Below are 15,317 nucleotides of genomic sequence, written 5' to 3' on the forward strand. Positions count from 1 at the left end.
ATGAGGTGATTCAAGAATACTTCAGAAATGTCTACACTATTTTCCTTTCATGTCTGTAGTTCAAATACCTGGATCTCAAGGGACAGATCTACAGCAGGCTGTCTCTAGTAACCAATAGTTTGTGTTAGCTGGGGGGGAAAACAGTAGGTAAAACAAAAAGAGCAAACAAAGGCTTTGAACAGTTGAAGAACTAGGAGGTATTCAAGAGATCCAAGTAAGCAAATAAGAGTGCAAAGACCTTTGCAAAGACCTGTCACCACTCTCAGATACTTCCTGCTACAGTATTAGACTGGTCATATTCACATTCCACTGCAGAAGAAGACCATTGGAAAGCTCCTCCATTAGTCACATACACAACAACACACCAAGAACGGAGAATTGTGATGAATCACCACAAAGTAACTTTCTGGCTTGAGCCATAGGCTGCTTCAATTTTTTTTCCTAAAAATGCCAGTGCTCTTCTGCTTCCTTCCCTCCTTCTCTCCCTAGGGCCTTGCACACCACAAGGTACCACAGAACCTGCATGCTGCAAGAGGTCTTCCAGCTGTAGGCCTGTGCAGCAGGTGCCAGTGGTCATCCTGTCTCCATCCCACAGCTGGGCACTACCTGCCACTCCATCCATGACTTACAGAACAGCTCCAGTTAGAAGGGACCTGTAAGGATCAGCAAGTCCAACGCCCTGCTCCTCACAGGACTAACTATAAACAAACCACATCAGTAAGAGCCTCATTCAGACATTCCTTGAACTGGCAGGCTTGGCTCCACGCCCAATTCCTTCCTGTCTGTTCCAGTGACCAACCACCCTCTCAGATAAGAATTCTCTCCTAATGTCCAATCTGAACTTCCCCTGAAGCAGCTTCATTCCATTCCCTTATGTCCCTTTGGAGGTAATCAGAGAGAGAACAGCACATGCCTTTCCTCTGGACACACTCTAGTAGTTTGCTCTCTTTATTGCTTTGAGGCATCTAAAACTGCACACAAGGACTGGAGCAGAATAGAGTGGGACAATAACTCCCCTCCAGCAGCCACCACTGCTGTTCTTGATGCTCCCCAGGGCACAAGTGGCCCTTTTGGCTGCCAGACTGTTGACTCATGTTCAACTTGCCACCAACACAGCCCCCAGGTCTCTTTCTGCAGGTTGTTTTCCAGCTTCCTGTCCTCCAGTTTGTGCAGAGAACCAGGGTTATCCCATCCCAGGCATGGAACCTGCACTTGCTCTTGTTAAATTTCATATGGTCTGTAACTGCCCAACTTGTATCTGCTCTGCTTCTTAGCCCCTTATTTTTGTGATCTGCACAAAAACCTCGAGCTCAAAGAGCCTTTCATGTCTGCAGAGTCTGTATGGGATCTGGCAGCCCTCTTGCAGGACAAGGATATTGGTAACCACAAAGGCAACCAGGCAAAAAGCAGCTTCTCCAGCTTCCAGAACAAAAACTGGATGGCTGGATTTGATACTCCTGTGTCTTGTGCTCCTTCTTCTCAGGGGATTGAAAACACAAGGAGTAGAAATATTCAACACTTAACCATAACAGATCTTGTAGAAAACACAAAAAGGCCAACACATTGGGACTTGTTCAAGAAATGCTTTGAATAAGAGAACATAGACACTATATCCCTTCCAATTCTTTTTTAAACTTCCAGCACTTGATTTCAATCCAGGTTTTACCCTACCAGCATTAGTTACCTACAAGAGAAGACTTCTACTGCTCAGCTCACATTCAGACAATTATTTTCTGTCCTATGCTGGCAAAACCAAGAGGGGGAGTTTAATTAGAAAAAACCTGGAAGAAGGGTGACTTGGTTCTCCATATCTTACTATAAGGACTGTATCCCTAAAGGCTTTAAATGGAGAACCTGGAACATGAAAAGTACACTCAAGGTAGACAGATATTGGAAGTACTTAAAACTGCAATCTTTCCTCTCAGCTAGTGCAGGGGTTTGCAGGCAAGATCTCTGTGTCAGGCAATGCTGATATTCCTGCTGCTAAGCAGCAGTTTATAATTAGCCCTGCCCAAAGCCTCATGAAATTAAATCCCACCCTTTTTTTCAAACCCTGTATCCACCTATTAATGCTGCTTTTCAAGTTTGGTTTCTCTGTAGAGCAAGAGAAAACAAAAAAACTTTGCATAAAATTCTGTTTAGCAAATGAAGCCCCTTCCTACCTAAAATAAATATGCCCCAAACAGGAATAATAGCTGTAAATCAGCCAAAAGAAGAGCAAAGATAATTTTTGACATCTGGGGGAGTGTCTGCTTTCTGCACATCTGGAGCATTCACTAATGTAACCAATGGGAATAAAGTCAGCTAGATCTCTGCTGTAACCAACAAAAATATTTATTTCTTCTTCAAAGAGATGTGGAAGACAAGCCTAATAATGATCATATTTATTTTTTGTACACTGATCCAAAAGCTGCTTCTCTGAAAAGTTACTTTATTTGCCTAATTTTCCTTTATTACCTTTCTTGAAAACACACTACATCAAAAGTTAAGCAATTATATGGCCTAATCTTTTCCTGATCTGATTGCTAGCAAAGGGTTTTTGGACTTAATATTCTAATTATTGTTTCTTCTGTTCAAAAATGGAAATTTAATATTTTTAAAAGCCTACAAGGCCATATTTTGACTCAAAATTATTTATTTAAATAACTAGTAATGTGAGGGGTTTTTAACAAACATGGTAAAATAAAGCACTTGGAAATGAAAAAAAAAACTTCACATTTTGAAGCACAGTTAGGGGAATTTTGCTTGTTTAAAAGTTTCCCATGGGCTAGGCAATTTTTGTTGCCACTTTAGGCTATACAAAGTAGGAAAATACAATGGAGCTTTTAGAGCTCTTATGCACTATTAGCAGAGTTTTCCAGGGGAGGATTTGACACAGGAATAAGAGGACAGAATGAATAGCTCTTAATCAGCAGAAAGCACACAGAAGAACTGAATCAGTTGCAAAGCTAGAAAATTAACATGATGTCAACAGTCCTGCCAAATGCTGAGCTGCTTATAAGAAGGGCTAAAAGAGAACTATGCAAAACTAAGAGCTCCTGTGAGTCCCTTCAATCCAGTAGTGAGAATAAAAGCAAATATATGACATGCTAATCACAATCAGGAATGAGTTGTCTACTTCAGTCTGGTTTATTTCTTACAGTTTGTAATTCTTCATACCCATAATGGATGTGACCACTTTCCCTCCAAACTGCAGCTGGGATATTTGGTGATAGCACTCAGTGGCAAAACAACATCAAACAGAAAAGTCACAGATCACAGATCTTCTCCTGAAGATTAAAAGAGCTTCCAAGACACTACGATGGCAGCTTGGAAAGAGCTGAAGTATTATGCCAGGCTGTGGAGACTGAATGTTATCATTTATGGCTTAAACATCTTCATGATGGACCTCTGCCTATTATACCAAAACTGTATTACAAAAGCTGCAGAGAAGACCACCACACCCTGAACAGGCCTTCTGAGTGATAGGAATAAGATAAAGTAAATTCAAGTTTGGGGAGAGAAGAAATACATTCAGAGAGCGATCAAGCTTAATATCTTCTGGGAGGAAGCCACAGCCCAGGGCCATGAGCTGACAGGCTCAAACAGACCCTCAACCAAAGGGTGGGGAGGGAAGAGAGATCTGGGGTATGTGGGGTGATAAAGGCTCTGGCCAGAGGCAGTGAACACCCTTCCTCCACTGTGAACCGCAGCCCAGCTGTCTCTTCACCCACGGAAAAGCTTATCCACAGCAGAGGGGGTGTCCTGCCCATCAAAGCCCTGCCCAAGGGGTCCCCAGACCCTGCACCAGAGCACTGCAGCATGATGGAGCAGATCCACAGTGCCTCAGAGGCACGGGGCACTCCCACCTGGCCCAAACATGTATTAATCCATGGGATCAAACACTTTCCTGCATGGTATGATGGCAAGGACCCTGACCACCAAGAACAGCAGGTGGAGAGGAGCAATGAGAAATCACTGGGACCCTTGGAAGGGTGATATGCTTTGCCAAAGCCCTGTTACTCTCCCCCTGTCCCCCCATGCCTCCCCCCTTCACCTATTCACCTACTTTTCTATTTCTTTCTCTCTGTCTCTTTCTTTCTTCCTTCCTCCCTCCCTCCCTTCCTTCCATTTTCTTCCTTCCTTCCTCTTTGCTTCTTTTACTATTAAATAAAATATATCTTTTTTTTTTTTTTGGCACCAACATCTAACCTCGTTTGTTTTTAATCACATTCTTTCTGGTATATTTTGAACCTCTCTGGGTCCATCCATTTTATTAGCAGAGGCTTAGTTTCCGTTGGTCTTCTCCTTTGGTGTTAAAGTGGTTTGTAACACATACTTTGGGGAAAGTTGTTTCCTGCAGAGAGTACCACCTCCACATGTTCAGAATAAGTAAAACCCAGCTGACCACAGTCCTGGGAAACCTGCAGTGGCTGACCCTTCTGAAGCAGGGGGACTGAAAGGGCTCCAAAGAGGTCCCCCAGATTCAGAGCCTATGGCTCTGTGACATGGGCCAATCCTAGCCACTGGGCTATACTCCTTGTGTTACAAAGTCATAGAAGTACAAGTAAGTCACTCTGCCCAGCTGCAATTATTTTTACAAATGAGAACTGAAATATATTGCTGTCTACTGAGGTTTGTAAGCAGAAACCTAAGCTACACTAAGAAAACCTGTTAGAAGAACATTTGGATGATGGAAGCATGGCACTTCCACTAAGAAATGACAAGTTTTGGGGGCACTGGGATAAGAGGAAAAACCATAGTATATATCTGGGCAACAAAGAATGTCAGCATCCCAACCCCTCTAACACCTCTTAGAAACCTTCCTGGTATTGACTGGCATCATAGATAATTAAATAAAGTGACTCTGATTCCAAGGAGGTCTGGAGTAGCTGAAAAGCAGCAAGAATTATAGGTGCTTTCCAAAGTTTTACCATGGTTAGCACTCAGTACTGTGGGTGTCAGTGACTACTCAAACTGTGTTACATTCAACATTTGAAAGCTACAAGAACCCTGTGTAAAAACACATTCAGGATGGCCCAATTTGGCTAGGATATCTTATGCACACAGATATTTACTCAAATAATTCTGCATATTGCATCCTAGTCCTCCTCCTCAGTCCACAAGGGTCTATTGCAAATTTCCATAACATCCTCCAAAGCTCAAAGCCAGCATGTCAGCACCTCTGGGAGTCAGAGACTCTCTCGTTACTTCTCGAGGCTTTCTGCACTTACATCTAGCAAAAGCTTCAGCAGTTCTTGACAAGAATCTTTCTGACTCCATGAACCCTCTTGGCCTGAAAAGGGTACCTCAAAACAGTGGCCACATCACAAGCAGTCAAACCTCCACATGCATTTCTACAGCTCAGTACCCACCCCAGTCCAGTGCAGAGAAAGGGAGAAGTGTTTTCAGGGCAGGACATCAAGGGCTGGCTGCTTTTTCTGCTCATCCCAAATCAGTAAAATACTTTATCAGCAATGAAGTGTGTAAGATGATAGATTAAAGGCTTCACTCCACAACAAACAGCAAGGAAACATCAGCATTTTGTTTGGTCTGCATCCTCACACAGAATCTCTGGTGGCCTCTTGGATTGGGGCAGGGAGGAATGGAAGAAAGAGTAATCCTGGTGTGGTGGGGGCTCAGAGGGAAAAAAAGAAAGTGTAGCAGCAAGGTTCAGGGGCCAGAAGATTAAGGCAATCTGCACCAAATGAAACATGGTAAAGTTTTAGCACAAGAAATGAGGAAGCACTAAGAACCCAAAAATTGTGATCTGGCAGACATTAGGTAAGAATTGGCAGAGGCATTGGTCCCAAAACCTCAGCTGTTGGAGTGGCAAATAATCTTCACTCTGATTAAGGGAAAAAGAGTTAAATTATAATTTATGTTGAACAAATTAATGGAACTTGGATCATCATTTATAAACTCCTTCTTTATACTGAAATTTATTTGAAATATACACTTGCAATGCCTACAGAGCCAGCAGCATACTGAAATGAAGATTCACAGTAAGCAGAACTCCTATGTCTGCTGATACTTGTAAGATGACAATTTCACAGCTTGTTTCCTTTACCTTCCTCACCACAATTTTTACCAATTCAACACAGTTTGTATACTAATAGTAAAGTCCAAATAAAATCTGTAATCTAACCAGCAACATTAACTGAACAAAAACTGACTTTGTTTTTCCAGACTCTTTATTTTCATTGTGGCTTGTTCAGTTATGGCTAAAAAGACTCTTCAGGTTTTTCAATCTGTGTACTTGAAACAAGCTATGACCTCTTGTGCTAAAAGAAAGAAGACTTTGGGTTTTTTGACAAGGGTTTCCTGTGAGGAAGGTGTGGGTTGAGGAAACCAGACTCAGTACAGTGTTTGCAAGTATTTGAATCATAGGAGTTGGCACAAGTACAAGGCAAGGCAGAGACATGGTATAAGTTTTGTTTCTCATTTAAAAGAAGGTTGAGAGGTTTTCCTTTTAATTTCCCATCTTTCAGTACTTGAGGAAGAAGGCAGGTCTTCCCTTTAGCACCAAGGCTATGTTTTTAGTAGTTTCAGTGTGTTCACGAGCCCAGAAAAACAGCTGGAATGTGTTCATAGTGGAACTGGAAGCATTTCCAGTTCAAGTGCATCTTGTGAAAGTACTGTGGTTATATTTAGACAAAACCTTTAAGAGGGATTCTCCATGTCCACTCTAAGAATTATTTTCATCATCTTCACTTTGATTCTGTACCACCTCCTAAAATCAAATAAGACTTTATGTTCCAGTGTTAATCACTTGCAGGCTGCCATTACACATTTCAGTGTACACTATAAATTTACTCATATATTAGAAATTTAATAATTTAATAGAACACCACAGGAAAGCAATGGGAATGGATGCAGGACAGGTAAGAATTGCAAGCTGAAGAAGCTGTGTCAGGATGTAGGACTGGCAATGGAGCAGTGACAAAGATACAATGGCAATGACCAAGGGATAGGAATAGAAGCAACAGCAACTGGAAAGAGAAAGGAGGGAGAGGGAGAAATCTGGATGCAGAAGAGTTGTCAGCTCACTACAGCCACAAGCTTCAGAATCACAAGTCTTGCCTACAGTTTGGGGAAAAAAGGTCCACACCTCTGCTTAGTATGAAAAAACAAAGAGCTGGCCTTCACAGAAGGCCAAATTAGAAAAAAGAAAGCCAAACATTTTTGTGAGAACAGTAGAGAATAGTATTGTAAATGAGATTGTAAACTTGCTGGCTAAGACAAGCAGCCACAGCTTTGAGGTGAAGAAGAGATGTCTCAATAACCATTTGTAACATTTGGGAAGGGACAGAGCAGGGAATAGACAGCAAAGTAACTACTGAATTTGGGATCCAGTTGCAAGATGCCTGGCATCCAGAATGGAATGAGAAACAGAATAGGCAGGAAGGCATTCTGGTGTTGAAGAGAAAAAAATACAGACAGGTATGGGTAGCTGGAGGTGAAGGAAGAATCAGTAGATTGAAAGATAGTGAAAAAAACATAGAAATAGACAGGCTTATCTAAAAGCTTTGTGCACAGGCTTCTCCAAGCCCCTCCCCCTAAACTTATCCCAAAACTTCTTGTTTCTAAATTTAACAAGCACTTGTGAGACTCTAGAGCTCTGTAAAAGGTCTTCTGGATTTTATTATTCTGAGCTTCACAGTCACATGAAATGCAGAGGCTAAAGTTTAAAAGGAGCTTGTGATGACTATCACTGCATTTATTTTCAACAGGTGAAAACTGTACCTGTGGAAGAAGCAATTTTCTGCAGCAACCTTCCACACACTAGCTTTGTGTCCATCTTTACCTAGAATGGTGCTCAATACACTTGGAACTGGCTGTTAGAAGGAGCAGAAATGCAGCCCTACCATCTTCCATTGTACTATCCAGAAAAACCTTCAAAACAGTACTAAGTAATGGGCACCATGTAATCTTTATCCTTCCCCAAGCTGATCTGATTAATCTGAAGCCAGTAAATCAACATGAAGGCTGAGCTCCTCAGGCTATAAAATGCCCCAGCATAAGACAAGTTATATGCTGAAGAGGCTGCCATGAATTTGCAGAAGTAATGACCTTTGTTCATCTTAGGACATTCTTGGGAGCCCCAGTGGCCCTGAGAATACATTTATACAGCCTCCTGAGTGATCACTAATGTAGTGCAGAAATGGATCAAAGATTGGAGTTGTGTTAATCAGCAGCCATGAGGAAAACATAACAGATACTCAGAGAAACACCTACTTGAACACGTGATGCAAATAAGCATATCTGAAATTCATAGGCAATTTAAGAAACATAGTGACCATAGGCTGACCAGTTAGCCAGACTTGTCAGGAGAGGCTTATGGTGTGGGCACAAAGTAAAGCTATTTTTAGCCAGTATGTCCATAAAATTTCTGCTCATGTACTGAGGGAGAAAACACAGCTTAGACTTGTCTCAGGGAGCCATAGTGCAAACAATAAGGCAGTGTGAAATCAGTTGAATAACAGGACATGCAAGAAAAGTATGAATGCTGAAACAGTAAATGTGATGGGAGAAAGGAAAGTTTGAAGCAGCCTGGCAAGTATATCAGCCCCCTTTATCTTCACCAGTCCATGCAGCAGCAAAATCAGACAGGAGTTGCTAGAAGACTTTCTACTTGGAAGATAATCTAGATGGCACCATAGGTGCAACAAACATATGTGTGTGTTGGCATGATGGAATGCAGCCTTGGCTAGTCTTAGCAGTAATCACTTCAAAACCACAGCTTTTGAAGAATGAGGGGAAGATTGTGGAGCAGAGCAGGTGTATCATATTCCTTCTAATCCCCTGGCATCTGGACAGGTAGAACTGTACAATGTCTCACTTGAAACTGCACTCCAGGAAGAATGAATCTCAACTCTATGAAGGCTTGGGGGAGAGCCAGTTAGCACAAATGTAGGAATTCATCATATAAGCCCTGCAGAAAGCCATTTATCATAATTTCAGCTGGGTAACAAAGCACCAGCCAGCCCCTGGGACACCAAAACTGGGACACAAGGTTGTGTCTATCCTCCTGCAGCACCTGAAATCCCTAAGGAAGAAGTCCTTATTATTTGAGTACCAGGAATTACCTACTAGGTGACCTTTGAAAAAATGATAAAGAAATTAGATATATGCTGTTATTTACCACAAATAGTCTTAATTTACTTCAAAACCATGCCATGTGTTTTGAAGATACAAGATGCAGATATTTGAAGATTTCTGTCCAAACAATTCCTGGGTACTGTTGTATGGATGATCAATCCCTGGAAGTGTTCAGGTTGGATGGGGCTTTGAGCAACCTGGTCTCATGGAAGGTACCCAGGCCTATAGCAGGGGACTCAAACTACATGATCTTTAGGGTCTCTTCCAACCCAAACCATCCTGTGATTCTATTCCATTGCTCAATGAAGGTAAAGGACATGAACTTGGCAGGGTTTCAGTAGCAGTCTTCCCTGGCTGGGAAGAGGCCATGAACTGCCCTGTGCCACCTAGAATCATGTCACGGTGGCACTGCCACTGCTAGTGCACACCTGTCCTGCTTTGAAAGAATACAACGCCCTTCCCTCCGAATTATTATAACTTTGAAATTAAGGGGGTTTCAGGCAAAGACATGAGAAAAGGGATATCAGTTCTTTACTAGTATGTATATGGATAACAAGACAAGCAAACAGGCACAGGGGCAGCAACAACCACCACAACAGGAAGGCAGCCCCAGTCCTCTGTCGGCCCTGGGCACGTCCCCTTGGTGCAGTTCCGGGCACGGCCAGCAGGGGCGCTGCTGGCTCCTGGCAGGGCAGGGTGTGATGGCTCCTCTGCACTGCAGGGGCGCTGCTGGCTCCTGGCAGGGCAGGGTGCGATGGCTCCTGGCAGGGCAGGGCGCGATGGCTCCCCTGAACTGCAGGGGCACTGCTGGCTCCTGGCAGGGCAGGGTGCGATGGCTCCTGGCAGGGCAGGGTGCGATGGCTCCCCCGCGCCTGCTGGGGGCGCTGTGCTCAGCCGCGCCGCCCTCACGCGGCAATGGCGGAAGAGCTGCGTGGAGAAATGGCTGCAGCAGGAACGGCAAGGCGGGCTCACCCCACAGGGCAAGCAAGAGGTACCAGAAACTCCACAGGTGCTGCAGGGGCCATGGGGTGCCCCAGCAGGCAGGGGTGTGGGTTAGAGTGCAGCAAAGCCCGAGGCAGCAGAAAGCAGAAGGGCTGGGCAGTGGCAGCAGCTGCAGGGACACACACCCTCCGGGAAGGAGGAGAGGGTTGGGGTCTCGGTTTTTCCCCTGAGGCACCCGAGCAGATGGCAAGGGCTCCTTCCAGTGAGACAGGGTGCCAATAAGGTCCCAGTTCAATAGCTGCTCTCATGATCTCACCCATTATAGGAGACAACGGGGCAGGGCTGGGCTCTGGCAGTGAATTCCCCCACCAAGCAGCAGCTCAACCATCCTCCTCCAAAGTCAAGGGAGCAAGAGGGCCAGGAGCTGCCCTAGCCCCCTCTTCCCCTAGCCCAATTCTCTGTCCCTCCAAGAGAAATCCCCCAGTGAAGAGAGTAGCCAGCTGCACCCTTCCTGTGGACCCTTCTTTCCTCTCTCCTAAGTCAAGTCATAATGGCTTCTTAGTGACAGATGGAACAAAATTCCATGAGAGAAAGAAACAAAAGGAAAAAAATCCTAAACCAAACAATAGCAAGCCTTCAACTGGTCTCAGGAGCACAGAGCATTTCTGCTGGAGCACACATAAAGAGTCAGGCAGCAGGGACAGGACATGTCAACACAAGAAGACAGGTTTTGAGACTCTCACAGAGGGAGACTGGAGAGGGAACACGTGGCTGTAGATGTGCTCTGGGCAGCAGAGATTCCATGCCAACAGGAGATCTCCTGGAGGTACTGTGGCAAAGAACCCCTGAGGGAGTGTGGCCACTCACACTAGGGCTACCCACCACAGAACAGTGACAGCCCTGAGGGACCACAAGTGATCCTCACAGGGAGTGGGACACTGAGGAGCAAAGAGGAGCAGAGAAGATCAGCATGAAGGAGCAGCAGAAAGACACCATTAAGTTCATTACAACCTTCTTACTCTGCATGTTACCCCAGCAAAGCAGTAGAAGATGGGCTGAACACAACCTGCAGTGAGAACCAGGGAAACTGATGAAGAGTGGGTAGGGAAGAAGGCCTTAAGGGTCTGATGGATGAATTTTTTTCTCTCAATTCTCAAACTCATGATTAGAAGCTTGCATGAACTGACAGTAAGCTAGTTTAAATAAAAGTTCCATGAGTTGAGACTGTTTTGCTTGTAACATTCTCTCAACCATTTTTCTACTAGACTCCAAAGAGCAGGTACCTGTGCCAGAGCATCAAAAGCAGTTTGCAGAAGGCTAGAAGAAAGTGGAATGTTCCTGTCAGAATCATCTTGACCAATGACTACTATTATCACTGCATTTTCTAACAGCTGACACCTGATGAAATACAAGATGATTGCAGTGAGAAGCTTATTAAGACAGCAAGAGTTAAAGCAGGCAAGAGTCTCAAGCACTGGCCATCCAATCATATGAACCAGAATAACATCAGGAAAATATTGAAATTGGTCTTGGCTAGATGGCAGTAGGCTGAGTCACGCTTAACTCTGGCCAAGTTAAATCACTGTAACTAACAGTTACAGCTTAAGGATTGCTGCAGTGACATCATTTTGATATAACAGTGCAGTGGCCATTTTATACAACACCACACACAAAAAAATAAATTAGCTGTTTCACATTAGAGAAAATATAAAGCTGGAGAAACAAGTGCTGCATTTTTAAAGTTCATGCTGTCATGTATGCACTCTGGCACTGCTACTGAAACTGTTCAAATGAAAACTGTGTGGTAGTTTGAAAGCTTATTATTGGTTTTGTTTGGGTTTTTAAAATCAGATTTAAAAGGGAAACAGCTTCAGAGCCCACAAAACAGAGCTCAGCCTCCAGGAGTCCCTATAGCATCTCCCTGTCCCAGCTGAAAGCTCCATCTACTGGATTACAGACAGGATCATTTCACCATCTTTCATCCAAATAGTGATCTCTCTCTACTGACTCACCTCAGCAACAAGTCAGGAGCTCAAGTGTTCCTCCCCTTGCTCAGGGCCCTCTAATTACAGAGGTCTTAGAAAGAAGGGATCTCCACCTGCACTTCACCCCAGGCTGCTGATGTTACAACACGAGAATCTCATTTTCCAGCCTGTATTTTGCTCACCTCCGGCTGTCCTTTTGGCAAGTGTGTTTCAATCAACAAGCTCTACCCAATTCTTGCAACAGACACTTAAACCACACATCCCAGTCCAAACTCCAGCTCTTCAGTAAGCAGACAGCTTTTCATGCCTTGATCTTTCTACTGTAGATAAGGGAGACTTGAGCCTTGTGTCTGAATGCAGCAGTTTCTTGCTACTCATTGTGAACACAGAATCACAGAGAATCACCGAGGATGATTTAGACCTCTGAGACCATTAAGTCCATGTATGGAGTATCGTGCAAGGCTTTTTTATTTATTTATTTTTTTAAATTGTATTTTGAAAACCACATGCCTCAAATTAGACACTGGGCTAACCTGATGATTTTGCAGGTATAAGATAGCTGAGTTGATCTCACACCTCACAGCCAGCCACAGCAGGAAGCCTCCTGCCCTTTCCTCCCTGTCCCCACCTCATTTCCACTCTCCCATGCTAGGCCCTGCCACTCCCTTGTGCTGGCAGGAACACCCATCAAACACTCTGGAGAGCAAATTCAATGCAGATGAGTAATTTGCTGACTTATCAAGCTGAATCATCTCAGTGCAGGCCTCAATGGGCACCAGGTCAAAAAAAAGGGCAAGAGAAACAGAGATCCCGCTCCTCAGCAAGGGCAAGTTGTCAGACTGCCTATAGAAATTGGTGATATTAACACTCCCATTCGACCTTCCTATGAATACAGCCCCAACTGTATCTAAATTCCAGCTTTGCCAGACTGGCAGAGTTCATACCTGGCACACGAGACAACACTTGAGGTTAAAACTGTGAGCTCAACACAGCTCACCCTTGCTTAGTAATACATTCAAATCCTTGTTGATATGTTGAATATTGATTTAACACTGGTAACCTTCCTGTGCCTAAAATAGATGATTCAGAAAGAAATTTTCAGTCCAGAACTCAGATTCTTCTGCTTGAATCACAGAAGCTGGCAGTCTCAGTGAAAATAGTCAACTCCACAAAGCTGTATGACAACTGAACTGCTAATAAAGCCAGACCCCTAACTTTCTATAGCAGTTCTGTAAATTCAGACTACAGACAGTCCACCAACAGTGAAATTAAGTTTTTCAAAAGCATGCAATTCAGGTTTTGCTTTTGCCATTTAAGATTGTATGAGCACAAATCTGAAATTCCCCTGGAGAGCCCCACCCTCTCCAGGCTGACATTCTCAGCAGTTCTCAAATTCTTATGCACTTTGTTTAAGGAAAAAGTGTCCAAACTAATTATGATCTATCTACTCAGTTTACATTACTGACATTAACCAGTACTCATATGAATTAACTAGCTTTCTAAAAGCAATCTGTTTGAAATGTACTATCATTTCCCTCAGAATTCAACACAAGACCCCTAGAGGCAGTTGTTGTGCACCTTCCCTCCTGTAAAGCACAATCCAGAGATCTCTTTTCATCTCCACACTTCTCAGCAAAAAGTTTAGGAAGACAATTTCTCAGTGGCTCCAAATACTTCCACGTGTTAAAAGCATCCCAGCAAAGATCATGCTGGCCATGACCACGAGGACTGCTTGTAGAAGCAGAGGAAGTTTTCCACACAAGTAGTGAGGTGATAAATGTAAGCAGCCTGAGTCATCTGTTTTAAAGGCAGTTAAAACTGCAGTATTTTTCCAAGAGTTCAGCTTTTCTAACCTGCAAATCAAGACCACAAGGCCACAGCAGAACTGAATTCAAGCAGCCTTGCTGTCAAACTGCTTATCTGGCATCATGTGTGCACAGCTTCCAAGCAACGTTAGGAACATGGATTTTTCCTTCTCTCCTACAGTGAAGAGGTAGATATTTAAAATCTGAGTTGTTGCTTTTATAAAGTACCTGAAAAAAACCAAAAAACCTAGGCACAGCAGCAAGTATGCTTATTAACATAGTAAAAGAAGAAAGAAACGTCTTAAAAACAAGTCATATAAATGGGAAATGACAGTTTGGACTGCATATTCCAGTTCAGCAGTCTTCTACCGGGAAAAAAAAAATTCGGTTTGGGGATTTTGCTACTTCCCCCCCTCCCCCAAAAATGTTTCTTTTTACGAAATACCAACGAGCTATTACATACAGAATTTTTTGATCAGGGTTCAGAAAAATCGTGACTGGTACATACTGAAGCACCGAGACACTCAGGAAATACAGCAGTGTGTTATTTTTTAGAGGCTGCCGTGTGATGGCAGACTCTCTGGTGGATGCCCCGGGACCGCCGTAACTCCGCTTTCTTTCCTAAAATGGAAGCTGCTCTCCAGCCGAGCTCCCAGGACCCGAAACCCGCTTCGAATCCCACCCTACACCCAAGACTGGGCGAGCACCACGTATTCACTGCAGATGATAAACCGGTCAGTTTTCAGTGCGGAAGGAGGGCAGAAAGCTCAGGAATAGTTTTCTAGCGAGTTAAATGAGAAGAAAGAAGAAGGGAAAAAAAAAAAAAGGCTGGAGGGAGAGAGCGCTGTTTCCCCGGTTGGGACCCGCCCGGCTCCCGGCCGGGACCGCTCCGCCAACCCGCACTCCGTGCGGAGCGGCAGCGCTCGGCCCCCGCCCCAGGGGCTCCGGGCGGGGAGCGCTCCCTCCTCAGCCGCGGCAGGACCGCTCTCAGCTCCCTCCCCTCCTCACCTCTGACAGGGAGCACCACGGCGAGGAGCGCCGGCAAGAGAAGGAGGCTCCAGCGCCGCATGGCTGCCGCCGCACAAGCTCACAGACACACACACACAAACACACCGCCCGCGGTAGCTCCAGAGGCGGCAGGCGGCACCGCCCCGGGCCCGCCGCCGCCCCAGCGCTTCGGGCCCCTCCTTCCGCTCGGGGCGGGGCGGCTCCGGGCCTGGGCGGGCGCGGCAGATGCGTTTTCGTGCGGCCGGGGTGGAGAAGCAGCGGGACTTTGTGCTTCTCAGCCCTGAGAGCTTCCGAGCAGCCTGCCTGCGAGCCGAAGGGGGCTCCCAAAGCAGGCTACGGGGCTTAAACTCTAAACCCAGCTTTTAACAGCAGAGACGAATGCTCAGGTGCTCGAGTACCGCTGCCCTCTCTTAAGCCAGGCACTCCCTTTCATCGCTTTTCTGACATTAAACACACCAAGACACCTAATAATGCTGCCCCTGGCAGTCTTGCTTTT

The 15,317-nt window shown here is 44.8% G+C and overlaps 1 protein-coding gene across 4 annotated transcripts in view; it reads right to left on the minus strand.

Annotated features, from left to right (window-relative positions):
* Positions 1 to 15,019, minus strand: part of CD99 (CD99 molecule (Xg blood group)) — a 29,043-nt gene extending 14,024 nt beyond the window's left edge. For 2 of the 4 annotated variants that reach the window (XM_056491051.1, XM_056491042.1), the window contains exon 1: positions 14,822 to 15,019. In XM_056491051.1, coding sequence (XP_056347026.1) covers positions 14,822 to 14,882 — 61 coding nt within the window. In that variant the 5' untranslated portion in view covers positions 14,883 to 15,019. The remainder of the gene's footprint in view (positions 1 to 14,821) is intronic. The other 2 variants (XM_056491060.1, XM_056491068.1) reach the window with 2 other exon arrangements.
* Between the last annotated feature and the right edge of the window lie 298 nt (positions 15,020 to 15,317).

The sequence above is a fragment of the Oenanthe melanoleuca genome, chromosome 1 (genome assembly GCF_029582105.1).
Source record: "Oenanthe melanoleuca isolate GR-GAL-2019-014 chromosome 1, OMel1.0, whole genome shotgun sequence".
NCBI lineage: Eukaryota > Metazoa > Chordata > Aves > Passeriformes > Muscicapidae > Oenanthe > Oenanthe melanoleuca.